The 27218-nt window shown below is 43.1% G+C and overlaps 1 protein-coding gene across 12 annotated transcripts in view; it reads right to left on the bottom strand.

Moving 5' to 3' along the window:
• The window catches only part of tpst1 (tyrosylprotein sulfotransferase 1), a 40947-nt gene that overhangs the window by 1473 nt on the left and 12256 nt on the right, over positions 1-27218 (bottom strand). For 3 of the 12 annotated variants that reach the window (XM_004075943.5, XM_011483001.4, XM_020708499.3), the window contains 4 exons: positions 20926-21972; positions 12057-12255; positions 998-1048; positions 558-626 (listed from right to left, as the gene is read on the bottom strand). In XM_004075943.5, coding sequence (XP_004075991.1) covers positions 591-626; positions 998-1048; positions 12057-12255; positions 20926-21920 — 1281 coding nt within the window. In that variant the 5' untranslated portion in view covers positions 21921-21972 and the 3' untranslated portion in view covers positions 558-590. Of the gene's footprint in view, positions 1-530; positions 627-997; positions 1049-5806; positions 5933-12056; positions 12256-20925; positions 21973-26424; positions 26448-26730; positions 26894-27218 lie in introns of those variants that run through there. The other 9 variants (XM_011483002.4, XM_078929977.1, XM_078929976.1 and 6 more) reach the window with 6 other exon arrangements.

The raw sequence follows: 27218 nt of genomic DNA on the forward strand, positions 1-27218 counted from the left end.
ATTCAGTGAAGTTAGAGAATCATTTACATTTGATTGATGTAAAACCCCTTTTTTTCTTTCAAATCCGTTCAGCTGCAGGATTCATTTAATCGTTTACCTTCTCCCTTCATCCTTTGGGCGACGCCTTACGCAGAGAGAAAACAACCAAAGGCTCTGATTGGTTCAAAAGCTTAACGGAGACAGAATGGTTTAGCAAATCAAAACCGAGTTTGAACACGGAGCAAGGACAAGGCAACGCCTTAATGTTTTTCTAGTAGTTTTCTAATCACATATAAGAATGACTTGATTTAGTTCCTCTTTTCATAAATGCATTTAAGGTTTTTTTTAGATACACACTCTGCATATAAAATTGCATAAGGAGCTGTTTCTCATGCAGCCAGTCAGTAGATTTTCCTCCCTGGACACAGTCTGATCCAAAAGATGTTTTCATTCTAGTGGGCTGCTGTTCTGCACATCCTCTCCAAACCCAACATCAGCATGACCCACAGTTCTGGTTCATCACATTGTCACTCTTCAGGATTCAGGCTCACTTTAGTGTGTGGGGGTTCAAGCTGTACCTCGGTATGGCGGCGGTGGCGCCCCGTCTGGTCCTAACTGGGGCTGGACTTCTCTGCAGACTTCTGGATCTGTGTGGACCAAGAGACGTGTTAGCATTCAGAGACAAACCGCTGAGTCACAACATTCAGCGGCAGGAACAGTGATGATGAAGAGATGCAGATTCATCAGGCTACCAGCAGGGGGCAGAAGAGCACTGGAGCCAGCATGAGACCCCTACCCAGAATCAACAGAAAAATATGAGCCCAAAACTGAAAACATCAACAGGCTGCACGAGATGGCCAGAAAACTCAAGAGAAAAATAGGAGATGAAGAACTAAAGAGCAGATGGAAATCTGGAACTTCAACCGAGCGTGAACTGAAAACACACACCAGAAAAAGGCTCAATCTGGAAGAGGAGGCGGAAGAGAAGGCTTGGTAACAGGCAGAAGTGTTACTGTACCTGTGACTGCTCTTTTAGGAAATCTGGGAGCTGAAATTCACCTTTAAAGACCTGGAAAACAGAGGGCCAGGTTTAGAGCCTGAAGAGTCAGCAGCTGGGCATCCATGGCAGAGACACAAACGTCACTGCCTTAAAGCCTGAGACGCAGATCCGGACACACCAAGTCCTGAGGTGTTTTCAGGAGGACAGAAGAGCTCTAAGCTGCTTCGGTGTGAAACAAAGTCCTGGGTTAACTGAGCTCATGAAACAAAGCCTGGAAGCTTTTTAACATTGTTTTTAGGCTCCACGAACATCCCAGCAGTCTCAGGCAGCTTTCATACCACAAGTCCTGAGGACTCGGTTCAAACGGCCAAGAATGCTGCTAAAGCACACACACCATCTGGTCTGGTTTGATTTCCCACAGGAGAGGATCCCAGAGTGAAGCAGACCAAACAAAGGCTGCAGTAGCAACAACTGCTCCCTTGGTGGCAGTATTTCCCCATAAACAAACATGAAGAAGAAAACAGCGTCCCCTCTACCATGAAATACTGATCATCACCTACACCTCCTCAATAATGTCTGCTTTGGTCCAAACGGCATCAACACTAAAGTAAACTGTACCAGAGTTGGTAAACACGTGAACAGAAACGGTTCCTGGATCAGACCACAGTCCGCCTGTCTGACCCAGTTCCTCAGAAGAAATGAACTCCTGCGCCGTTCAAACCCCTCGCCTTAAAAACGATCAAAACAGGAAGTAACACCTCGTTGAATGAAGAACAGGATGTGTGACATTTAAAGAAAGATCAGAATCAGAGGGAAGAAAAACACCAGAAGGTTCGTCTTCCTTTTCCCTGCAGGTATCGTTCTGTACTCAGCCGTGAGCCTAAACAACTTTGACCCTGAGCTCTTTATTCCCATAAAGCCCAGACCATCTGCACATCCACTCAGTCAGTCCACATGTCAGCCCTTTCACTCACAGACCGCTCAAAAGCACTCAGTAAAGGTTTCTTCTGTAGAATCAATCCCCCTTATCAAGATGTTCAGGAAGGCTGCACGCTACGCAGAAAACATCTGAATGAAAGGCGACACTCTCCATCTGCTGCAGAGACCGAGTTTAAAAAGAGGCGCCAAACCTGTGCTGGCAGACGGGTGAAGCATGCAACAGACATGAGGAATGAGGAGAGGCAGAGCGCCGCCTGCAGGTGCAGCAGACAGGGGGCGCCGTCTCCTCACATAGATCAGACTGTCCGTCAGAGAAGTAGCGGAACCCTGAGGGTGAATAGATTCTGACCTCAAGATTACCCAGAGATCTGCTGATGCCAACCTAAAAAAACACAACACTGGCACTAGACACAAAGAGGAGAGGAGCTCCTCAGACAGAAGGAAGGAAGGAAGGAAGTGAAGCGCTGCTGAACCTCCTTCCTGTCATCTTCCAACAAGAGACTCCTTCTGCCAAATCTTCAGGCTCTTTCAAATTACAGCAGCAGCAGGACTAACATCGGCTGCTGTCTCTAATTACACTCATGTCCTCCCCAGTGTTTGGCTTCCACATCAAAGCTTTAGTGCTAGTGTTGCTCTAAATGGTAACACATTTAGAATTCTATCTTCCATCAAGTCCAATTTGAAATTCAGACAACTTTAAAATTACATTCAAACTGGCACAAAGTTTCATATTTAAACTGGATCCTCATAGTTTTATTTATCTACAATCCACACTTTGGCCATTGCAATAAAATATTCATTCGTACATTTTTTCAAATGCAAATATGATTTTCTGTAAAGTCAACAGTATTGACAAGAATTTCTGACAAAAACCTCCAGAGTCACCAGTTTCTAAAATGACTGAATCAGCAGAGCCAGGAAGAAACAGAATGACCCAGAAAGTCTGACAGGACTGAGAGCAGAAACGTCTGCCTCCACCCAGAGCGGCTCCCCCCCAGAACGACAATGGCGCCTGCTGGGAGGACCCACAGAAACCCCCACTGGGGGCCGACCTCTGCTGCCTGGGGTCAAACATGCCGGAGCCGCTGCCAGAGCAGGTCCGGACTGAACACACTCATGCACTTCCTTCCTCTGAGGAAGGAAACTTTTCAGGCATGTAAGAACTTTGAAAGCAGTTCAATGAGGGAGGGGCAGAGTGAGACACTGGAATTACCTACTGTGGGGGTTTGGATGTCCCTGTGACGATAAAGTCATTTCCTCAGAAAACAGCTAGCTGCTACCGAGCAGGATCAGAGGTCTGCATGCATGCATGCCAGCGCTGCATCACGTCTGCAGGCCGCTGGCATGCAGCACTTTTCATGCACATACATGTTCTGCTGCAACACGCCTTGTTGAGGGAGGGGCTGGTCCTGTGCCCCCCCGGCTGCACGTGTTTCCACTGTGAATGGGCGTCCATGATGCATCAGCTCACAGCAGAGGAGGACCCTGTGCTGCACGGAGAGAGCACCTCAGGGGGACTCGCCGGTCGATGCGGCGGCGGTCGATGCGGCTAGCTAATGTGACCAAATGCTGACTACTGAACAGGGATTTTTGATTCATCCAAACCTCCACCTCCTGTTCCGCAATCGGAGACAAAACCAGAAAGTTGCACAGGTTGCAGGACCATGAAAAGCCCCTGAAGGCAGATTACCAGAGGGGGCAAGTGTGGATTTCAAAAGGGTTTTGATTTATTTCCCTTTCGTGACAACCCTGTGTGTGTTTGCGTGTTCAGGGCGTGTTTTTTGATAATCAGGTGGGCAGACCTCATTCCTTGTATTTGCGAAGGTTCCTCTAAAATAGCAGACAGCTTTCCCAGTAACTCTTTCAACAAGTTGGTCTTATTCTGAAGTGGTTCAGTTGTGCACTTTTAACATGCTAATTGCATCCTTTTAGCCCGTTTTGCACTAAATCATTCATTTTTATGTATATGCATAAATTATATAGGTGTGTTTTGGGTGTTTTTAACATGTCCTTGTAGCATTTTTATCATGATGGGGGACATACATAAAATATTCAAAGTTTTTCTTTATTCAAACCAATCTGAATCAGGAGCAGGCGTGTTTGGGATGTAGAACATGCAGTGGGGGGGCCACAGGTTCCCTCCTCTGAGCTTATTGCAGATCAATAACAGGAGATTCCGATTCTGACGGAGGCTGTCAGAGGATGAGATGTGACCATCAGCTGCTCTCAGCGCCACTCCAAATCCGTCTTTTAGGTTTACCCTAGTTTCTTTAACATCACCTTCCCGACAGCAGCTTCTCTGTGTTGTTAAACTGTGACTAAGATTATTTACAACACAAACACAACATGTCCTCTTTTAAATGTTTTTAGGTTCTGCTCGTAGACCCCTAAAGGCCTCACGAGGGTCTTTTTCTAAAAATCTGTTTTAAAACTTGCCATGTAAATCCAGGAGTTGGGTCGGCTGCAGACACTTTTCCATAGCAGACAGGAGAGAGCAGGAATTCAGAGAGGATGTGTTTCAGACATGGACCAGATCCAGGGAGAGCAGGAAAGCCAAGACCTGTCATCCCAACGCTTTCTCTGATTCTATTCCATGTTAGACTCCCACAACAGTGACCCTTGATCATCCTGGCTGCGGCCTGAAGGTGAACTGCAGCGCGTCATCTGAGGGTCACAGGGAGCAGTGCAGGTCCTGTGGGGTCCATTTAGCTGCAGCTGCATGACATGAACTCTTGCAGAGGCTCAGCATTTGATACAATCAGCTGTTTGTGAATCTGTTGTGTGTCTGGCATTAATGAACAGTGGCAGGAAACAGACGTGTAAACAGGAAAAACAGGCAGGACATAAAGTCAGCAGAGACTATGAAAGATTTAGGATTTGATTTGGGACCAAAGAGAATCTTTCCACCAATCACAGGTAGAGGTTGAATTCTTCCTCATTTGGTAAATATGTATGAGTGTTCTTCTCTTTCCACCTACATAGAGAATTGAATCATTTTCAGGGATTGACCTCAAGCTTCCAGTCTTCCGTACAGTTACCAAAGATTTCCCAGAAAGCACTTGGTGGCACATCACTCCAGAATTGAATTATTATATCTATTAGGGCTTTTTTTAAACCCTGCTGTATATAATTTATAGGCCTGCACAATAAATCAGAACTTTATCGTTACCGCAATATCAAGCTGTGCAATATGACGGCGAACTGTGATAAATGGTTACCTTGAATGGGCTAAAACAATCTTATGACAGATTGAAGTATTTAGGCCGTAAGGGGGCTATTTTGGTAGAGCAGTAGGGCGGTCGACCTCTGATCGGAAGATTGCAGGTTCAGTTCCCGCCTTGAAGGGTCCTTGGGCAAGGCACTGAACCCCACCTGGTCTCTGGCGCAGTCATCAGTGTGTGAATGGGACTATAAACCGCTTCGAGGAAGGTAGAACAGCGCTATACAAGTATACACCATTTAACAAGTCAAACCAATCCCTTTATGTATTTTATGTATTGAGCCCTTTTATGCCTTGGATGTAGACTAGAGTCATGTAATGTAAGACATGTTGACTCCTATTTAAATCAAGCTGTTGCAGTGAAATGGACATTTTGTTTTTTGTTTGTTTTCTATTTGTTTATGTATCCCAAGTTATATTCTCATCGAATATTGATCACTAATATCGCGTATCCCAAAATTTCCTTATATTGTGCAGCCCTAATTTAATAAAAAAATGATATTTTAAATGATTTACACTGTTTCTTTAGTTTAAATTAGGAAAAGTATAAAACAACTAAGGTTAAAAACTTCCCACATGATGTGACTCTAAAATAAAAAAAACAAAAAATGACTGACCATTGCCCAGGACAAGGCCTTGTGTGTTCAGTAACTGTTCAAAAACAACTGTTATGACTTCTTTGCATTTACTGGTGTTTTAGGAAACTGTTGCAGCTTTACACAAACTGCTCTGGAGGCTTCAGGCTGAGTTTCTCCTCCTGTCCCACACTTGATGATTGAAATCTTCAGTCAAACCTGAGGATTGGAATAGTTATAACAGAATATATATTTATTTATTCATTTTCTTTAAGAGTAGGAGCAGTTGAATTATAAAACGCAGGTTAGTCTGTCCAGCACTAATCAGATCAAGACTCAAAAAGTATTGGAAAAGAAAAAGTATCAAAAAGGAAACTTAAACTACAGTTGTTTTATTGAGAGTATGAAAAAGGAGCAATAAGATTCATCTTCATATCTCCATGCATAACTTCATGTAAAAGGTGTAGTTGCCCCTCTGGGGCGGAAAGTCTTCTCCTGAACCAGCTTTCTAAGCAAACTAAAGATTTGAGTCCACTTCTGCAGAGACGTCAGCTCCTCCTCTGCATGAAAGAGCCCCGAGTCACGGAGCAGAGGGGGGAAAGGTGATAAAAGCCTGCAGCTGGAGCTGATGCAGGGAAACGCACTGATTATCTGCAGATGTGAACAGCAGAAATCAGAAAAGGGGCTTTGAGGAGCCGGGCCGTGGACTGTACGGACACGGTTTCAGGAGGAAGTAGCACATCCAGACGCATGTTTGCTGCAGCTGAAATATGTACACAACGCTGCAGATGCATCTTCAAAGCAATAACGGGCATGACGGAGTGATGAAGAGGAGCTACCGGCATGAAGAGGGAATCAGTGGGAGGAGCGTGCTCACATGTGGAAAACTGAAAAAGAGTTTCCAACAGCATAACACAAAGAAACATTCTGCTGTGTTCTCATGTTACAGCCGGGAAATATGACAAACTGACCCCAACACAACGATCCAAACAGCTGCATGCATCCCACCGTCAGCCTGGAAAGTTGCCTGCTTCTGCTTTGTTCACCTTTTCTGAACAAGCTCCAATCTTTCTCTGTCAGCATTCATTGATTGGGACGGTTTCACTCTCAATACTATATGAGTAAATTCCGTTTATATTCTTGATGTCATCATTTGACTTACACTTTGATGTAAACATTTCATAGTAAAGTGAAACATTACTATGAAAAGTTTTTATTTTTGAATATCTCATTTTTTTTAAATGAAGATCAGTTCTATTTCAAATATGTAGTGGTTTATATATATTTTTTTCTTTTTAGCCAGGCGCCTCATTAAGGAAAGAGGATTCTCATGGAGAGAAATGATGCTTCACACACAGCTGGATTACACTAAAGGAGGATGAGATGATACTTTGTATTCGGTTAGAAAATAAGAGAAAAAGATCTGCTGTCTCATCTATTCAAGTCAATAGAGAGCTGAACAATGTTATTCACTCAGCTTGTTTAGCTTGTTCCTCTCCAGACATGGAGGCCAAATGTGCTAACCTCAACAGAATTCGTGCTACATTTCACATGCATGACAATTTGGAAATCTAACTTAATGCTTACAAGTCCAGATTTGATTTGTTACGGAGTGGAACAGATTCTGAGGTCGGAGCCTTCTCTCATGCATTAACAATTATTTAAATGTAATTGTGTTCACAAATGTGAAACCTAAATAAACTACTGGATCAATAACAGTATTTCCACTTTGGAGGTTTCTGTGGTAAAGACATGAATACATATCAGCAGTTCAACAAATGATGAGACTGTATTATTACATTTTAGTGTTAAAAAGTGAGCATAGGAAGCTCTGCAGCTGATCCATTTGCTCCCATTCAGTCACAGCTAAGATGATCTCATGGCTCCACTTAATGATGTCAAAATAAAAAAACAAGCAGTCATTTTAGAGTCCACTCACTGCAGTCAAGCTCTGCTCCTTTCTGTTCAACTCATTTCAGTTTTAAACTAGTATGGTTTAACTGAACCGTCTTTCAGTGTCTCTAAACTTTCAAGTAAGGAGTTCCACACAGGACATGACAAGCCCCTTTAATCCTCCAACGGAGAGTCAACAGAGCATCACATGACCAATTGTAAAGGACTTTCCAGATAAATTGTAGGTAAAGTGGCGGCTTCTACTCGTTATGTTTTCGTTTTACTTTTATGCTAAATCATTCACAGTTTTTTTTATTGTTCCCATATGTTTAACCCGATCCACATTTGCTTTAGGAGGTAACTGCTTCCAAGGAAAAGTGTGAAATCAGTCCTAAAGTCATGACATCATCCTGTTGGATCCAACTGTTCATTTCAAAAGACACAGTCTTGCATTTTTCTGTTAAAAGATGTCAATGAAGGTTCCTATTCCTCTAGGTGAGTCACGGCATGTGGACATAAAGTCGTCCTTAAGCTAGTTGCTTCATCAGTCCTAACTAGTTGTGTTTTCGGTTTTATGTGTATTTTCACTACCTAAAAGTCATAAATTTTCTTCAGCCAACAGGGGGCGCCCTGTGAGCCGGTGCGTCTAATGTGTAGTTGTGGGTCGTAGAAGAAGACTGTGTGAGGAAGGGAGAAAGATGTAAAGCCCAACTGTAACCTAACTGCAGAGCAACTGTCTGCAGTTTCAGACTGGACATGCTTCTTCTATCTTGTAACCCTCAACCATGTCAGTAAGGGAGGGGTAGGCAGAGAAGCAGACTGACAACACCAGCATTGCCCATTTACCATGAATTAACAAAATTAGTATAACAATATGGTTATCACTTCTCTTCACAGCTCCCTAATGGTGTGGGAATCAACACTTCCCGTGAGTCTTAGTGGCCATGGGCGGGGCTAAGGCCCAGGTCCCAACACTTGTTAACAAGATGGCTGAAGGCCTGTTTGGACCGCAGCTATCAGCTACGCGGAGGAAAATGAAAAATACATCAAAATTAGCTCAGATTTTTTTAAACACACATTGAGTGTTTGTGTGTGTGGCTTTAAGCTGCTTTTTTCGCTAGGGGGGAGAAAAGCAGAGAGACGTTTACGTGCCCACGCCTTAACACCCATTGCGCCTTTTGTATGTGTCAAAGGCGGAAAAATCCCCCGTGACTGAGACCGCGCCCTATGGTCGTAAAAATACGGTAGCTTTTTTTTCGTCGTCTAAATATTAACATGCTTCTGATGTGGTCAGACGTGTCCCCCTGCTAAACCCAGTACATGTGCAGGAGCGTCTAAGTTTGCTAGAGAGCATTTGAATGATCCAGAAGAGGATTGGGAGAATGTCCTATGGTCAGAAGAAACCAAAACAGAACAGAACTCTGCTCATCGTATTTGGAGGAGAAACAATGCTGAGTTGCATCCAAAGAACACCATACCTGCTGTAAAGCATGGAGGTGGAAACATCATGCTTTGTTTTTCAGCAAAGGGATCAGGACGACTGATGCGTGTAAAGGAACGATTGAATGGGAGGATTTTCAGCTTAAAAAACTTCCTAAAAAACAGGAAAAATCACAAGCTGTGGTCTTCTATAGCTCCAGCTGAAGCAAAATAACCCACTGAACTTAAGTATTTCTGGATGTTTTACAGAAATCATGGCTTTATTTTAGTACGTTATTATTGAAAACAATGTGTAACCATAAAATATGTTGGCCAAAAAGACTAGTTCCATCTGTGAGGCCAGTGGAAAGACATTCAGGCTTCAACACTAAACTATTATCTCACATAGAAACCTCACATCATTTTCCAGCTTTACTTGATTTCAGGAATGACTTCAGTTTGGCATTTCTAAACCAAATAATTCCCAGACAGAGCTGCAGTGGTGGAAACTGAGGCGCCTCGTTTCCTCGGCTCTCAGCAGAACTCTGCACAAGAGAAGGGAAAGCTTTTTTTCCCCTGTCCCAATGATTTACAGCCATTTTTGAGTTCATCACATCTCTTCTTTTAAGATGTTGACCCAAGCACCTCTCTGACCAAACACTAAGAACACCAATCATCTATGAAGTCGAGCAGACTGTAAAACCTCGGCCTCCACAGTCCTTGAGAGATTTTAAAAAAAGCTGAACGTGGTGGACAAGCTGCAGATGTCTACCCACAGCCCCGCTGGAGGAGGAGAGTTTAATAAATCATAGTGTACTCCAAAAATAGCCGTGAAAACAAGGTTAGACAGACTGGTTGGACATCTGACTAGAAGAACAACAAAAGAGCATGATGTTCCTGCAAAATCACAAAGTTTCTAAGCTCCAAGGTCAGGTAGGAACTGAAGGATTAGTGAATTCCTGTGTGAGCCCGCCTCCTCTAAGTCCGTTTACAAAAGCACAGATAGTCACTTGTCTGCTACATGTCTCTGTTCGAGCATGAAAAAAAAAAAAAAAAAGAGTCTCTAAAGATAAGTTAGAGAATAAACTTAGCATTATTAATGTACTCAATGTTTGAGGATCTCTGGAAGCTGAACAGCTTCTGTCAGGTTAGCATGTTTGACATGTTCCTGTAAGCACATTTCAACGTAAGGAAACATTTGGGATGACTTTTATTTGCCATCTACAGACACATCACAGGCTGTGGTCACATATCCTTTTCAATGGAGGAAAACTACTGAATTTCTTGACTGTGAATCGAATGCTGTCTTTGTTAGTTTTAGCCAGTTATTCCAGTGTGTAAGAGAGTTCTTACCACTGACTGCCTTAAAGAACTGAACTGAGTGAGTGTGACGTCACTCATAGAGAAGCCTTTACTTCAGGCTCAAACCAAATCAAAGCCATTCAGTCGCCATTTTAGCAACACGGACATCTCCATGTCCCAAAAGCCAAGTTCCATGACCGGACGGACGGACAGTGCCATGATGGAGACAGACGGCATCAATAAGCAGTGATTGGTCCCAGTTGGTCTGAGATAACGTTTCTACGGCAGCTACTGTCGCCAATCAGGATGAAGCTTGTTGGAAGTCCACAGCCCTACCACTGAAAGTGGGCTCTGGAGAATCTGTCAATCAACAGCTTCTAATGTTCAATGTGAGAGCATCTACTTTGACTGAGGCATCTGACTGAGCATTTTATAACTTGAATACTTTGCACTACAAATAAAATATGAAAGAATGAGGATTATCAAGAACATGTTACAAAAAAGGTATCAAAGCAAGAATGGTTATTCTCACCGATAGAATGACTAATAGCTGTTCATTTCTCTATAGAAGTCCATGGGATTTTGGCTTATTGGAACAAGTGGGTACTTTTTGTTTGGAACTCGAGGGGAGAGAGGTCACTCAGTCCAGTTCTCTTATACAGTCAATGGGCTTTACCAAACACACATTCATAATCAAAGGTTTTCCAGATAGTATTACCATCTCAATCAGCCTTTGTCTAATAAATCCTGATATGTAGAAACACCCACTCATTCTTTAAAAAACCCTTTCAGATTCACATCACTGAAATCGTTTGCTGCAGGATTCAAACTCAAGTGTTTGATGAAAGCAGAAAAAAGATCATCTTATTGTAACTGTGTTTAATTTAAACTATAACTAATGAATGTTTTTCGCTTTCCCAATTGTTACCACCATCCCTAGTTAGTGGTAAACAGGAGACACAGCTAGTGGTGTAGACTGCTGGAAACAAAACTCTAGATCCCTGTTCAAGGCACCCTGGTGACATCACAGGGTTATTTTTACACACTGACAAAGGCTCTCGCAGGTACAGCAAGTGAGTCAGTGTTCCTGTCTGTCAGAGGGATGGAGGGGGGGTTAGCTCCTCTGTCAGACACTGCCAGGGCTGCCACCTATCCTCTGAAACATCTTTGCGAAAAAAAAACAGATTCTTAATTTTTAAACAGAAACATCACTTCCCAAAAAACTGACAACACTTATTTTTGTGATTTTTACCACATTTTCTTCATGCTTTTCACAACTAAATAGCTTAGTCCTTCTTACTACTGTGGGATTAATAAACTCATATCTGTCTAGCCATGTTTTATTTGAAATGTCTTTCCTGAATGGTTATTTCTGGTTTGTTTTTGGAAACAGCTGTCCTCTCTCTCCACCCCCATGCAATAAATGTTACAATGAAAAGATGGATTCTATCATGGAAGTGAACCACATCCATCGTTACAGGGCGTGCTGACACAGAAAAACGGATCAGAAATAACTGACATGCATCACCTAGAGTAGATTAGTGGAACAGCTGCTTTATTCTTTCTGCCCCAAGAGCCAATCAGCTTCAGGCTGACGTGTCATACAGACAAAAAAATGAATAATACAAAAAGCAGCAAAGATCATTGTCATTCTCTGAAGCAAAGCCCACATCATCATTCTTTTAAAGCTGAACTAAAGTCAAAATTCAGGGAGCAGCAGAGCACTCACCCTCCGAGTGTTGTCCAGAACCTTGGGGTCGGGCTGGCCGTAGTTGGGGGGGTTGGCGTGCGGGTCGTAACCCAGCCTGGAAAGCATGGGGGCGATGACAGCCATGTCCCTCACCACGTCAGGGGGGATCTTTCCCACCCATTTGGATAAGGCCTCCACGTTGACAGGCTTGATGACCTGGTCTGTGGACCTCTCCACCCTGACATGAAACAGAAGAACATCGGTTTGATATCCGGCAGAGGATTGTGGACAGAAGCAGGCATAGCAGGTTTAATGAAGACCTTATCGTCATGTCAGAACTAGCATGTTCCTGCATTCATGGTGGTGCTAGCATTATGTTTGCCACTAGATGCCCTTTCATTACTAAGATTGTCCCATAAATGAATGGGGCTATTCAGCCCCCCAGCATCACAGGTCGTATCATTAAGCATCTGTAACCCTACTGTCTCTGAAAACTCTCTCTAAACTCATTCATCTACAAAAAAAAAAAAAGAGACAGAATTGATGTAATCAATCATTTCTCTTATTTCCAGTTGCTCATAAGTTTTAAAAGGGTTGAGTTTTTTCTGAACAGCACACTATGAGACCTTGGGGACTATACAGAAAAACCTGTGGATCAATCCACCTTTTCACCTTGTTGTCTGGAAACAAAGTTGTTGTGTTTTTTATCCGTTTGAGAAAAAATAAGTTAAAAAAAAAAAAAAAAAAAGAGTTGATAGATACTTATTACTATAAACAGCCACATCTTTTGAGAGAGGGTTCAAAAGCAAGCCTTCACTTTCTTTACCAGTGAATTTTCCCATGTTGGAGCAATACAGCAACATCTTTATTAACCCATCAACCCCAAAGGCTCAGAAAACCCCAAGTTACCCTTCATTCCAGCCAAACACAATGCATCAATTCCTGCTAGGGCTATGTATTGGCAAGAGTCTGACAATACCATATGTATCAGGATATATCTTAAGTGTCACTCGTTCTCATCTGGAGCCCACTACAAAGTACTACAATCCACATTTTTATATGGTACTGGCAGCAGCGAGGCACAGAGCTTTGGTTCAGCTCACTTCCATAGCAAAAACTAAGTAGTACATGTCTCCTAACAACTAAAACTGCGAGGCTGACTAAACATTTAGCATTTAACAGGCTGATTCTCACAAGATCTTGTTTTGGTGCAGTGTAGAGCTGCTCAGAGAGGCTCAGGGTGCTGTGCTCCCAACTAGCGGTTGGAGGTTTAAGTACAAAATAAGAGTCAGATTCTGAAGGACACTCATAAATTATTAAATAAATTAATTTAGTCTGACAGTATTTTGAATCAATACAAGTATCGGCAAATGAAATATTGCGATACACCGCCAATTGATTCTTTCCTACACCCCTAATTTCTGCCTTGTTATAGCTGCATTTTACAACTAAGATTTGTACATTTCTGACTATAAGTTATTTCTGCTAAAGCAAAAATGCAATTTCAACAGGAATTGTTTGAATGGTTAGCGCTCTTGCCTCACAGCAAGAAGGCCCCCGGGTCAAGTCCCGGCTGGGGGACCTGAAAAACACAACATCAATGGGGGACCTTTCTGTGTGTAGTCTGCATGTTCTCCCCGTGCATGCGTGGGTTTTCTTTGGGGACTCTGGCTAATTGGTTACTCTATATTGTGTGATATTGGCCCTGCGACAGACTGACGACCTGTCCAGGGTGTCGCCCGTAAGTGGCTGGGATAGGCTCCAGCAGCCTCGTGACCCCGAAGGGACAAAACGGATCAGAAGATGAATAAAATGAGTAGTATATCCAAAGAATAATCGTCTACATAAATTAACTATAAAATGCTTTGAATAGAAATAAATAAATACATAAGAATAGCCAAATGAAAGCCAAATTAAAAAGGTGGGTCTTCAGCCTCCTCCTAAAAACCTCAACGGTCTGTGTGGCCCTGAGGACCGTAATGGTGGAACAAGACTTTAAAAGTCATTCACTTAAATAAGAAGACCCAAGACTATAAAAAACATTTAACCATTAAGAGAACTTTAACATCCATCCGTGTCAAAGTCATTTTATAAGTATCATCCTTGCACACATCCTGTTTTTCAAATGAACTTTTCCATTAGGCCTGCACAGTTAATCAAAAATGTCTCAACATTGCAATATCAGCTTGCATTGCATCCAAAATGTTTACACACATGCTTAGACAGAGAAACCATCACGTTTTAAAAAGCCCAAATGCACACTTCCTACATTGTTTGTAATTGTTCCCCAGATCAGTTTTGCTTCCATGAGTTTTACCAGACATAGATAATCGTTTTGTTCTTTGGCGCGTTTCCCATACATACATGTCCTTACGGGTCTCCAACTGAGATATCTTGCAGTAGAATTTATGCTGACTTTTATTTAAATGAAAGTGTTGCAATGAAATAGAAGTGATGCATTAGTTGTTTTTTGTTTTTCCATTTGTTCATATCGTCATCGCAATACCACACATCATGATATCGTGGAGTCCTTCTGTCCATTTTAAACTCTTAGACAAGTAAAACGTCAGGAGAAAATGTTGAAGCAAATATAGAAAAGACAATTTAACTAGAAATACCAGCAGAAACAGTATGTCTATAATGAATCAAATAAAGTTTTTAAAAAAATGGAAATCCTTCACACTTTTCTCTCACAGCTGAGATTCAGTTCAAATCAATTTTATGTGTGTAGCCCAAAATCACAACCACTGTCGTGCCGATGGGCTTCGTATCGGTAATCGATGAGAGATCTTCCCCTGAAATGGCTGAGAGCTGGAATGAACACCTTACAGGGATTTCTCCTGGAGGACTGACTGAGCCATGACAAGTGGAAACATGTTGGTGGGTTTTTGGAAACCAGTGACAGCTACATTTACAAACACCAAAGGTCCTGTAATTCCACTCGCCAACACAAAAACAAAACAAGAGGACAATGACAGCGACCCAGTTTTGGATCCATTACAACTGGATTTCCCCTGGAAAGCTGGGCTGTGGAGCATTTCCTTCCTGCAGAATCAAAGCCTCCTTTGGCATAAGTAGCATGCATTTTATGCTCATCTTCCCCACGGATGCAATAGGCTCCTCCCCCAGGTCTACTGACCACCTGCGGTGCAGCCCATCTGCCCCGTGTTTCCTGCCTGACAATTTTTCAATAAGGCAATTCACTTTCCTCTAATCCATTTACTTTGCAACTGAATCTTTCCACTGTACAACTATTGTGTCTTGCATGATTAATAGCATGAAGTTGTTTGTTCATCTCAGGAGGATGGTGGACAGGCGGGCCCGGATTCAAACATCCACTCTGCGATACACGCACAGAAAAAAAATCATTAAGTGACTCCATCAGGACCCAGAGGCTTCAGCTCCCCGTAAGAAACCTTTGCAGGCAAAAGATGCTTGTGTTTATCCAGAGAAAATGCACATACATGCATATGCATGTAGTTGTTTTATCCTGTTTTTAACCTGACTTTAAAACAGAGACACTATTATAAACAGAAAATACTTCTAACAAGACTTAAATTCTCTTCAGGTTCATCATTCTTAATATTCATAGTCAGGGAATAAGAAAAACAGCAGTATTTACCCTAAGAAAAACAAAATAAAAACCTTTAAATCAACACTCAAACTCCTGTATAATGGAGCTGTGGGATTAAAACAGCTCCATTCACAGCAGAAGTGAAGCGTCAGACAGCAGCTTTCTCCTTCAGAGCCACATGCGTGTTGGAAGGAGGTGGCTTCATTCAGCTCACCTGAACTCTGCTGTCAATCAAACATGTGACACAGCACTTGTTATTATCAGAGGTTAGCAGTTTCTTAAACCCCGTCTTGGTCAGAAAATCTCCCCCTCCAAATGATCAGCGTTTGAAACCACTGCTTCATTTTTAGAAACACTTCTGAGTGAATGTTAAAGAATAACCAGACCCCATCAATGTTTTAGCTTTCCCCTCCCATTTGGACCAAGTCCACTGGACTAGCAGCCCCCAACCTTTTCTGCCCCTAGCTCCAGTTTATAGTTATTATTTAGCCCAGCTGTTCATTTCAGAGACAGAAGATGAGGACTTTGATGGATTTTTGGATGCTGTTTGATGACTGAAAAAAAGAAAAATAAATCACAACCAACTCAGTTTTGCACTCGCTGCCTTTTTTTAAACACACACTAGCATGCACGCGTTACCGTTATGTTTTAAAGTGTCGCGCCTTAAAACCCAGTGCACCTTTTGTATGCGTTAAATACCGTAAAATCACCCATAACTGAGACTGTGCCCTATGACCCGGTGCGCCCTACGGTCGTGAAAATACGGGTAAGTTAATTTGAGAAGTAATGTCATTGACCAGAGCAGCCCTTTATGGACATGAATCAACATGAATCCTGTGAGCCTGATCCAGATGTGCTGGACAGAATCTAGTGGCTTTTCAAAATAAAACGTTCATCAGAATAAAAGAAATAAACTAAATTATGTAGTCTTTCTGTGCCACCCGGTACAAAGTTACCAAAGGATCTTAAATTCTTACATTAAAAAAAATATTTGTAAATAGAATTTGACTAAAAAAATTTAAAGCCTGCAAGAATTACTTTAAAGGAAAACAGATTTGTTGATTTCATTCATCTCGTTTTTATCAAAGATAAATTAGAGAAGCATAAACTTTTCTTTTGTTTGTTTTCCTATAGCCCAACTGTCCAGCACTTATGCTAAATTGTTGATGGGAAACGATGACCTACTGCAGGACAGCTCTGTCTCACCTCACCGTAATGGAGCTGACAGTAACTAATAACGGTATTGATGCAGGTTCTGGTCATGGCAGTAAGTCTCGTTTAGCATGCAGTTTATGAGCTGCTGTTGGAAGCTGTTAGGCCTCCAGCAGCACTCCTCTAAATAGGTCTTGATGCAGTTTGATGGGAACGGCAGCAGGTCGAATCAGCTGCCATATCCCATCATTCAAATGTAGCCACGCCCCTTCTCAAGTGCTTAGCATACGATGCATTACAGTCAACCCCCATGACACCTGGAGGAGGTCTACTCAACCCCCCCCACACTCTCCAGCGTCTCTATCCGAGTCTGTGGGGGTGTAGCCAGGCCACAGACCGGGACCTTGGCTTTGCATTAGCATCAATTACATCATCCTGATTTAATGGAGGCCCGTCTGCTGGGAGACTCGCTCCATTACTTATCCCAGAAGGGGGAGCCGTTCGATTTCCCCTCCCTAACTTCTCTGTAATCTTGATGTCTCTGTGCGACTCCTAATGGCTCCTTGGTGCTACTGAGCCCCACCCTGAGTGAAGGAGCCTGTTAATTAATAATTGACAAGCAGCCGGCCATTAAGAGCAAAAGTGAGAGGTGGTGGTCATGTGACCAGGCCAGAGGCTTTCTGCCATTTCTCTTCTCGTGTCAGGAGTGGATGGAGCATCAGTCTGAGTACCAATGACTTTAACTTAATGAGAGTCCTGATCAGTCGTGGATGAAATGCAGGCTTCAGTCTCCCTCTGCGCTCATGTGTGCACCTCTCTTTGCAAGGGTCAGATTTCAGAGAACAGTGATCAGTGTGAGGCAGGTTACTGTCAAATAACTGACCGTACTTATAAGGCATCGGCTGCCTTTTAAATAACACAGGCTGTCAGACAGACCAGCACTTTCCATTGACTCGACCACAGCTTTATAATGAACCATGAGTGGCATCCTGAGAACAGACAACGCTGTTTAAACCAGAAGCACTTCAGGTTTTGTTAGGAATTGGTGATGAGATCTAAAATGCTTTGAAGAAAAAATAATTAAAGTGGGCATTACACAATGGGACACAAGTCATTTCAAGTTAAATTGAATTATTTTGGGATATTTGTAAGACTTGGTAAGTTTTATTGGATTCTAGTCTAAAAAAACAGTAAAAGTGTTTTTTTTTAGAAGTATTTGCTGTCAAACTGAACAAACATTGAAGATTCACTTTTTGAGATAATCAAAAGAGACTTTCAGATACATCCTAGGACAATGATCTTCAACCCAGGTCATTGTCCTGCCTGTTTCTCAAACATTCATGTCCTTACAGGCTGTTTATTACGAAGATCAGGTATGTTCAACCAAAACCTTCAATCACCAACCAATTAGAAGTGGGTGGGGCAGGGATAGCTGTTAAACAAGCAGGGTGGCAAGTCTTGAAGTCCTGGGTTGAAGGACACTCCTGAAGAAGCAATGCATCCAGAGTAAGAAGCCCCAACTCTGGACGAGTGCCCTCACATTTCAAGTACTCTGCATTTCAATGTGCACACACCTGGGTCAAGTTTAAACATGATTTTTTTAAGCCCAGGGCTTCATTCTAAGGGTGAAGGATCCACCATGGAGGTTTCTACAGAAAGATCTTCAGAAATGACCCAACACAGCTGCCCCTCTTTCATCAGTGCCAGAACGATGACATCTCTGATAGAGGAGACAGTTTTACCTTAAATGCCTGAAGTATTGGTCTCACATTGGCCATTTATTAAAAAGAGAGATCTAACACTTGAAATGGTACTAAATAAATAAATCAAATCCACGGTTACAATTTTCCATTGCATGTGAAAACAGCACAAAGCTATTTTGAGTATTCATTGAAACAAATCCATTTTCTGGTTAGATGCTTAGCGAAATGAAACTGGGATGTTACAGTATTTCTCCAACACTTCCTGCCCTGGTGGTTTTTCATTGTAGAGTTTTGGAAGGACCTGCTGGACAAGTGGTGAACTGATGGAATAATGAATGTTGGCGTTGCAGTTTGAAGATTACTACAAAGATGACGTTGGTATTTTCAAACAGGTGTGTCGTCCTCTGTTTTAAATGATCAACCACTAAAACAAAAAGCAAAGCAAAAAAATAGAAATTAGGGTGAAACGCAGCAGATCATCAGATCTCCAGCACGCTACAACATCTAAGACTAGAGGAAGATTCTTTTGACTCCGCTGAGGAGCCGACAGCTTGTGAAAAGAGATTGAGGGCAGCTTCTCAAGCACAGGGAGTGTGTGCAAGCCACAGATGTGTGCTGTGGCTAGGACTAAAATGCCACATTTATGAGATCATCACCATCCGTGGTTCTAAACCCATCAGGGTTCAATGGAGAGGACACTCAAGGCGCTCAGAGAGGCAGCAATGACCTTCAGGGTCACATGGCTGACTGCATCCATGTTCAGGGAAGCTGAACACCCTCAAACACACTCAAAGAATTGAGGCGGCAGAAAAACCCCCATGCACTGCAGATGGAAGCAGACCGATACATGCCTTCTGAGATCCAGGAAGATCATTCATGAGTCATTCTCTGATGTGAACCTGCCTGTGAGAAGCTGCCTTCTTCTCATCTCAGTGGTCTATTAGAAATGTCATCATTTCTTACAGCCACTGCACACCCACATTTAATTGGAACCAAAAGAGAAAAACAAGGTTTGGAAAATATCTGATAACTGGTGTGTCCCCTAAGATAATAAATCTCTTTGAAATCAGGTCAAAAAATCTAGATGAGCCGCTCAGTGTTAAGGAATTTCATCAGGAAGCTTTTCCAAGGAAAACCACTGAACTCATGTCAAACATTTTAATAAAAACCATGAGGAGTGGATCAAATGTCTGGAGGACATGGAGCGTTTCTGCCGCTACGTGGCAGGAACAGGATGGTAGCAGGGGGGGGGGGGGGGGGGGGGGGGGGGGTATCAGAACAGAGAGAGGCAAGGAGTAGGGTTAAAGCCTCTGGAGGGTTTTGTCAGAAACTTCCAGCCCCTGACTCCCGAACGAGGGAAACCAAATAAAGCTGACAGCAGACAGGGAGGCAGGCACAGAGGGAGGGGGGCACAGTTGGGAGTGCACCAGTTTCATGTTGTTCTAGGCAGGTTCCTCCCTGTGGACAGCAGCAGGAAATTTCATTCACAAATTAAAGGCAACGTTAGTCTCTTGTGAAAGCAGCAGTGAACACCTATTTTTCACCCAAAACTGTACAGATGTGAGATTTGACAAGCCGCTGACACAGACCTGTCCCACGTGTCAGTGTGCTTTAGGTTATTAACTGTCCCTGCAGGCTGAACCGCTGAAATGGACATGCCTGAGCTCATTGCACTGAGAATGTGGCACATGGCTAGCCAGGCTCACCATGTGAACCTTGTGAGCCTGGAAACAACTTGCCTTTCTTACAACAAACATTTACCATGATTGTTCTCACAGCTTTATAAACCTGCAGCTGTGGGGCAAAACAAATCGAATTAAAGGAGGAGGGGCTGCCCCACGCATGGGCACATGTTCCCAAACCCTTCCAAAATCCAGATTCCAAGAAGCTTAAGCATTGGATCAAGTGATCCAAAGAGAAATGTGCAGTGGAAGCCAAGCCCAGCCTCATGTGGACTGCTGGTGAGTCAAAGCTTTCTCGCTGGAATACCGTCCTCCATGGTGAGTTTTAGCGCACACTACAGAGCATTGATGCCCCACCCAAACCATGTGCTACTCATACAAAGGCCTTGCGTGTTTCGCTAACCATCTTCTGAGGGGTTAAGGTAGCTGTAGATCAGCATTTTACAAATGACTCCATAACTTAACAAGGAAAGCAGGAATGCATCAATGCAAACTTCCAAAGGTTCCAGGAATTGTTCCAGTTCTGATGAGGATCAAAGACTAGACTGAAAATGAGTGAAGAAGCAGAGAAGAGCTTTAACATTGATGGTGACCTGCTGCTTTGGTTCATTTCTAAGTCGGGATCTGCAGTCTTGGGGATAAATATAGCTAAACTGTTCAAAGATTTTTTTTTCCAGGAATACCAACCAACTACACATATTTGAAAAAGTGAAAACAGAATACAGTACAAGGTCTGAAGTTAGGAGAATGAAGAAAAAAAGAAAAACAAAACACATCAAACCATTAACGTGACTTACTTGGAAAGGGAAACTCCCCCAGCTTTCCCAATGAGGTCCTCATGGTGGAGGACAGCATCATTCCAAGGAATGTCTAGGAATTTTAGTAATGTCCTCATCCATTTTTCAGGATGGAGAACCAACTGTTCATAGTGCACAGGGAGGCATTTGTCTGCTGCATCCAGGCACTGAGTGTACATGGTCTCGATGGCCCGATTCCATTTCGTCAGGCAGTCCCGGTAGCTGTTCAGGTCAAACCCCGCAATGGTCACTTTCCTTGAGATCATGGAGTGGACAGAAGCTCGCCCGTCGCGGATCATGAGCAAAAACTTGGCACGAGGAAAAATCTTGGCCAGGTAAGAAAGAGACTTGAGCGCGAAAGGGTCCTTGTTGCAGAGGAAGCTGGCAGGCTCGCCATGTTTGACGATGATCTCCAGCAGGAAGGCCTGCATGGCTGCATCCAGCACCTCATCCGTCACACCAGCCTCATCCAGACGCATCTTCTCCCGGCCTGAACGACTCCACATTTGCTTCATAGCCAGGATGCGTGGGATGACACGGGTTTCCTCGCCACAACGCACATCTGGGTGTGCGTCCAGCATTGCTCGCATTAGTGTGGTCCCACTGCGAGGCACACCACCAATGAAGATGAGAGGCATGTCTTTGTTGTAAACGAAAGGCGTGCTGAGATTCTGGCCGGTCCGTAAGGTGGTCCGCATGCTGCCTCCGAGCGCTGACAAAGGCAGGACCCCGCCAGGTAGGCTGCGCTCTTCGAAGCGATGGTGGCACTCCATGGCGTGGCGGCCAAGGTAAAAGACTGTGACTGAGCTGATGACCAGGCAGGCCACCAGCAGGTTCTGCTTCAGCTTTCCCAGCATGCCGTAGGTCACAAACAGGGTAGGGCAGGGCAGGACAGTGTCACCACAGAGGCAATTCAGGGGGAAGGGTGGGGGAAAATGAGTCTGAGGGTATTGACGTTTCCCACCCTTTATGGTTGTTTGCTGGGTACTAGACATGGATCAAGCTCCCTGGTGTACAGCAGGTGAGGAGTCCACAGCTCCATCAGGCCTGGAGAGTGACATAACACAAACACAAACACAAAAAGCAAACATTAGTGTTGACAACTCACCATGTTAAAACAAGACAAGTCAAAATCAGCAGTAAAAGCTCATCAAAGACGTTTTCTCATCTGGCAGATGGTGACAGTGCTGCCATCAGTGCGTCCAGCCAGAACCACGAAGCGTCTCTCCACTGACTGATAACCCGAGGCGTTCATTTGACAGGCCACTTCATCGCACGGCAAAGTCAGCGGGCCGACAACTCCAGACAATTATGGATATGAACAGCAACAAAATGAACTCAAAGGTGAAAGACAAATGAACCCAACAGAGCTCCATGTTCGCTTTGATTCATTAATGTCATGTGCATCAGATGTCTCAGTCACACACCCCCTGCTGATAAGGATGAGCTTGCAGACTAATTATGAACAGACTCCACTCAAACACGTGTAGGCTGCACAAAAAGGCTGCGGTGGGCTGACTGACAGCTTCTTTGCTGGCAGCAGAAAGCTGCAGGCGTAATGCATCTGATTTGTTGAGGATGAGAATCCAGGCAAAGGAGGGAGGGAGGTCAAGAGCAGCATCCGGCTGGAAAGCATGGAGCTATGTTGCTCATAATTACATGGCTCAGGAGCCACACACAGCCTGACAAGTATCAATTCAACCTTTATGTTCCACCTAATGATCAAACAAATAATTAAATACAGATCTGTCCTTAAGAGACTTGAACAATTAGAAAATCTGGACCAAGGACTAACTTTTTTGCACTTATTACAATGATGAGCCAAACTTTTTAAACTTCTTTTTCAACTGCACTGCATTTAACCGTGGTTTTTCAGAGTCACTTTTTGTTGTAATGTCTATTTGTTGCTGCTGTAAGGGAGACGGGTCACTCCGGTAATGCATTTATCACAGCATGAAATGAGCTGCATTGAGCTTTTTCAGTGTTTCCACTCAAAATGGATTAGAACCAGTCACACATGGACTATCACCAACCATCCTCTTCCCATTGCTATTACAATAAACACAATGCATTATATTTGGTTATGCCACGGTCCGGGTGAATACTCGATTCTGATTGGCTGCTGGGTGTGCATTAAAAAGTGATATACCACAGGATAACCGCACGGTGAAAAAAGAAGTTCCGGTCACCTAGCTTAAATGTTTTGTATCACTGCGCCGGCTTCTTTAAAACAACCTTTAACTTCATCATTTGGACAAAAACAAGCGGTAAGAGGAGAACTTTCTGTCTGAACTGATGCTTTATTCAACCCATTGGAAAGATCAGTATATATATATTTATATCGCTTTATATCGCCGAATCTGTCTTCCGCACTTCGCGGAAGCAAACATCCTCCGCTTCGCGTTGCACGGTTCAGGCTTCCACGGCGTGCATTAAAAAGTGATAAGGCACACTTCGTCGGCCATTAACCCTTTTTTTTTATTAATACTCACATGATATTATCCCATTTACACAATAAAAATCTCCTTCTGTCCTCACACTTTTGTCTCCAATGATTCACTATGGTGTGTGCAGGCCCACTGACAGTGCCTTGGTGGCCTCGGTGTGGCCACCAACAAGTGGGATCTTTCAATAACCGAGAATTTTGCAGAACATTCTTAACAACGTGCTGAAAAAATGTTCAGGGGTAGCTGGCTGCCCCTGAACTGCCACAAACTCTCTTTCCACTGACCCATTCTATTTGTTTCTAGTCGAAGCGCCGCTGCTGGAATTTGTGGGACCAAGACTATCGATTTGGTACAAACCAGACCTGAATATGAACAAAAAGTTGTCAATGTGTCTTTTTAATCCACTCATCATCTGAGGCTCCTTTCACTCCACTCATCAGACACATCACTTCACTTTGACCACAGAATTTATGGAGTCTGCACACACACTGGAACATCTGAACCTGGCCTATCAGAGGGCGGCTGTGGCTTTTCCCCCTCTCTGATTGGTTTAGACCAGGGGTCGGCAACCGGCGGCTCCGGAGCCACATCTTTCCTCTTTCCTCCTTTCCACTCTTTCCTCCCTGTGCTGCGGCTCTTTGTGTTTTTGTAACATGACTATCATGTTCTAAGATTGTCGTGGTGCCTTTAACACCGTCGGGTAGCGCAAGCTGGCAGGAAGAAGAGAGCAGCATGAACGCGTGGAGGGGGCGTGTCTGCAGCTGTGAACGCCGTCCAGAGTCTGTTATGGGACGGAAAGTTTTTCTGGAAAGACAGTCAGTGGCGATCTCGTAGTGACAAATAAACGCCCCAAAAAAAAGCATTTTTCCCCCCTAGACTAAAACCACCCATTTTTTTGCGTAAAATTAATTATATTTGCGTCAGTGCTGCTACGATGACCGTATGCTACGCTGTCTGTGTAGAACACTGGATTTGTTTTGAAAGACGGAAAAGTCTATTCAAGGTTGTGGAAAATGGACAAAAGATCAAAGGAAACATCACGCTCATAAAGAACACAAATAATTTATAAATAATTAAATAAATATCCTGACAACATTTTGAATCAATACAAGTATGGCCAAATGAACTATGGTGATATATCGGCAAAAGCATTTTTTCTAACACATCTAGTGTTGCGGCTCCCTGTGCTTTCATCTCAGTGGGAAACTGATCCAAATGGATCTTTGAGTGGTTCAGGTTGCAGACCCCTGGTCTAGACCATGCCTTATCGTGTCTGTTTTTGAACCACAGGTAGGTTTTTTTATAGAAATTATTTCTTTATAGCTCAAAACTACTTGGCAAATCAGAGACTTTTATTGGTGGCACCATTGAGAACACGGGTCACATGTGCGACTAAATTGGTGGCATTCTAAAACCCCCCTCAAAGACAGCTAATGTTGCCGTTTTTCCACGAAAAGAAAGCAAGTATCTCTGTGAAAGGAAAAATTTAATATAGACTAAAGATTAGTAATAAGCAATGGTAACAACAAGGAAACCTTTGGATTACCAAACAAGATAAAATGAATAAACCCCAGAAATGACTTCCTAGACTTATTTTAAACTGTAGTTTGAAAAACAATGCATTGTTTTGTCATTTATTTATTTTTAGAAAAATTTACAAACAACTGAAAACTACTTCCAAGCAGGACAACAAATCATTTTTACCACTAAAACCACGAATGAAAAAGGAAGAGCATTTCCAGGTCTCCACTGTGGGTGTCTCCAACAAGTCAAGGAGCTACACAAAATGATGCCAAGACAGATGAACACAAGCAGAATATCACAGTCCTTTTTGTGCAACACAAGAGTCCAGAAGCAAACATCAAGGATTGATCTACCAAGAAAATAACATTTCCCGGTTGCAAAATCCCCACATCTAGGCTCTCTGAAAACCTGATAACATGGAAGGTAAGTGGATAGAAATTGCAAATGTCCTGTATTTGTTAGCCTTTGTTGGTTATGTGTGACTACAACCACAAGGTGGTGGTAAGCCATATTCCAACATTTCTACAAACATGATAAGCTTGCAGAGATTGAGCAGGGACACATCCTTGGTGCTGCAACCTACAGCAGCCAAAGCGCTTCCCAAATCCACACTAGTGGTGCTTTAACAGAATCCAAACTCTTGTTTCTAGCAAACACTGGCTATCCTCTAGACTGGTCTCTGAAGAACAAGTGCATCTTCGGAAGGGAAACTGAACATTTGTTAGGTAGGCGACTGAAGGTCCTGCAGTCCACAAAGATCAGAGATGTTTCCGCAGCTGCTCTTCAATTCACTTTTGGATAGTATTGGAATGCTGTAAGTGTTACTTCAATGTTTATTTTCCTCCCTCCTAGCTGAGAAGAAAACTGTGACTCAAACCTGAGGAACTTTATGTTCAGTTTTTTTTTGTGCCTAAGGCACAGACATGGATCCTGGCACAGACAGAAAACATTGATTAGCCAGGATCTTATTGAGAAATGTGAAATTGAATCAGGTGTTATTAGTCTTTGTAAAGTTAAGTGAGAGGACAGCTTTAACCAACAGAGAAAGACAGACCTTTATGGCCTTCATGGGCCATTTTGTCTCCTTTCAAATCAAAGCTGAAATGAAAGAACCAGAGAGGACAGGTGATCTATACCTTCATACTATAAACTTAACTTTCAATGTAGAGGTAAGAGGAGCAGAGAAAAACTGGAACAACTTTGTTATGTGCCGATTACATTGAAGTGTAGTCCCAGCAGATGTGAGGAAATGGGACAACTGCAAGCTGGACTGTAGCGTGTTCTCTTCATAGCCGCTGCTTTTGACAAATACTTGGTTTTGAAATGAGGCCTGGCAGCAATCTGCCCCATCCAGCTCCACACAAAGACGTGACTGACAGGTCGTTGGTGAGGTTGTAGATGTGGAAAAGGAGACTTTTCTACGATGGATTTCTCTTTCCAAGAAAAACATTTTACGTTTGTGGAAAGGTGTGGATCTCTTCAAATGAAACAGTAAATGATTCAAAACATCTGACACAAAGGAACCTACAGTCTGCTGGGATCTGATGCTCATCCAGACATTTTTAATCAGCCACTGAGGCGCCTTCTTTACCCAGGACCCTTCTGTTAGTGTAAAAAAGACCAGAGTTTCAGGGTTTTATTTCATGTGGATAACAAAGATGCACAGGCTTCACAGCTACACTTAACTTCTGAAAATGTCTTGATACTCACAGAAAAAGGATGAAATGAACATAAATGTGTGCTGAGCCCTGGCAAAGTCCCAGCGTGACAGAGAAACACAGACGTCAGAAAAGCTGCACGACTGCAGACTCTCTCAAACTGACTCATTACTTACCTAAATGGCTGAACTCTGTAGCTTTAGAAAAGTGAAAGGAAAAAAAAGGCTTTTCATGCTAAATTGGTTTTAAATTGGCTGCTCCGCTTCCACGGATGTGAGCTTTTCCAGGTTTGTAAACATTTTTAAAGCCCAGCTGGCTGTTGAGCCACTGGCTGCTGCTGGGGGTTCAGTTGATAATTCCAGCATTTTAATGAATCTGTTACAAAGGGTAACCACGACAACAATGAAGCTGAACCAGTCCAAGCAGAAATCAGAAAGCCGAACTAGAAACAGCTGAAAGCAGCAGCAGCAGCCGCAACTCAAAGGAATATGCGTCCAAAGTTGTTTTTACCAAACAAAGGTCTGGTGTGTGTTTCTGATTTGAATAAAAGATGCTCTAAAATAAAGACAATCATCATCTCAGCAGTGGGATGAAGATTAAGGAAATGCTAAAAAGATTCATCGGCTTGTGGAAATGTGTGCAGAAGGAATCCGACACACTCCTC

The sequence above is a fragment of the Oryzias latipes genome, chromosome 13 (genome assembly GCF_053564925.1).
Source record: "Oryzias latipes strain Hd-rR chromosome 13, Olatipes_Hd-rR_3.1".
Taxonomy (NCBI): domain Eukaryota; kingdom Metazoa; phylum Chordata; class Actinopteri; order Beloniformes; family Adrianichthyidae; genus Oryzias; species Oryzias latipes.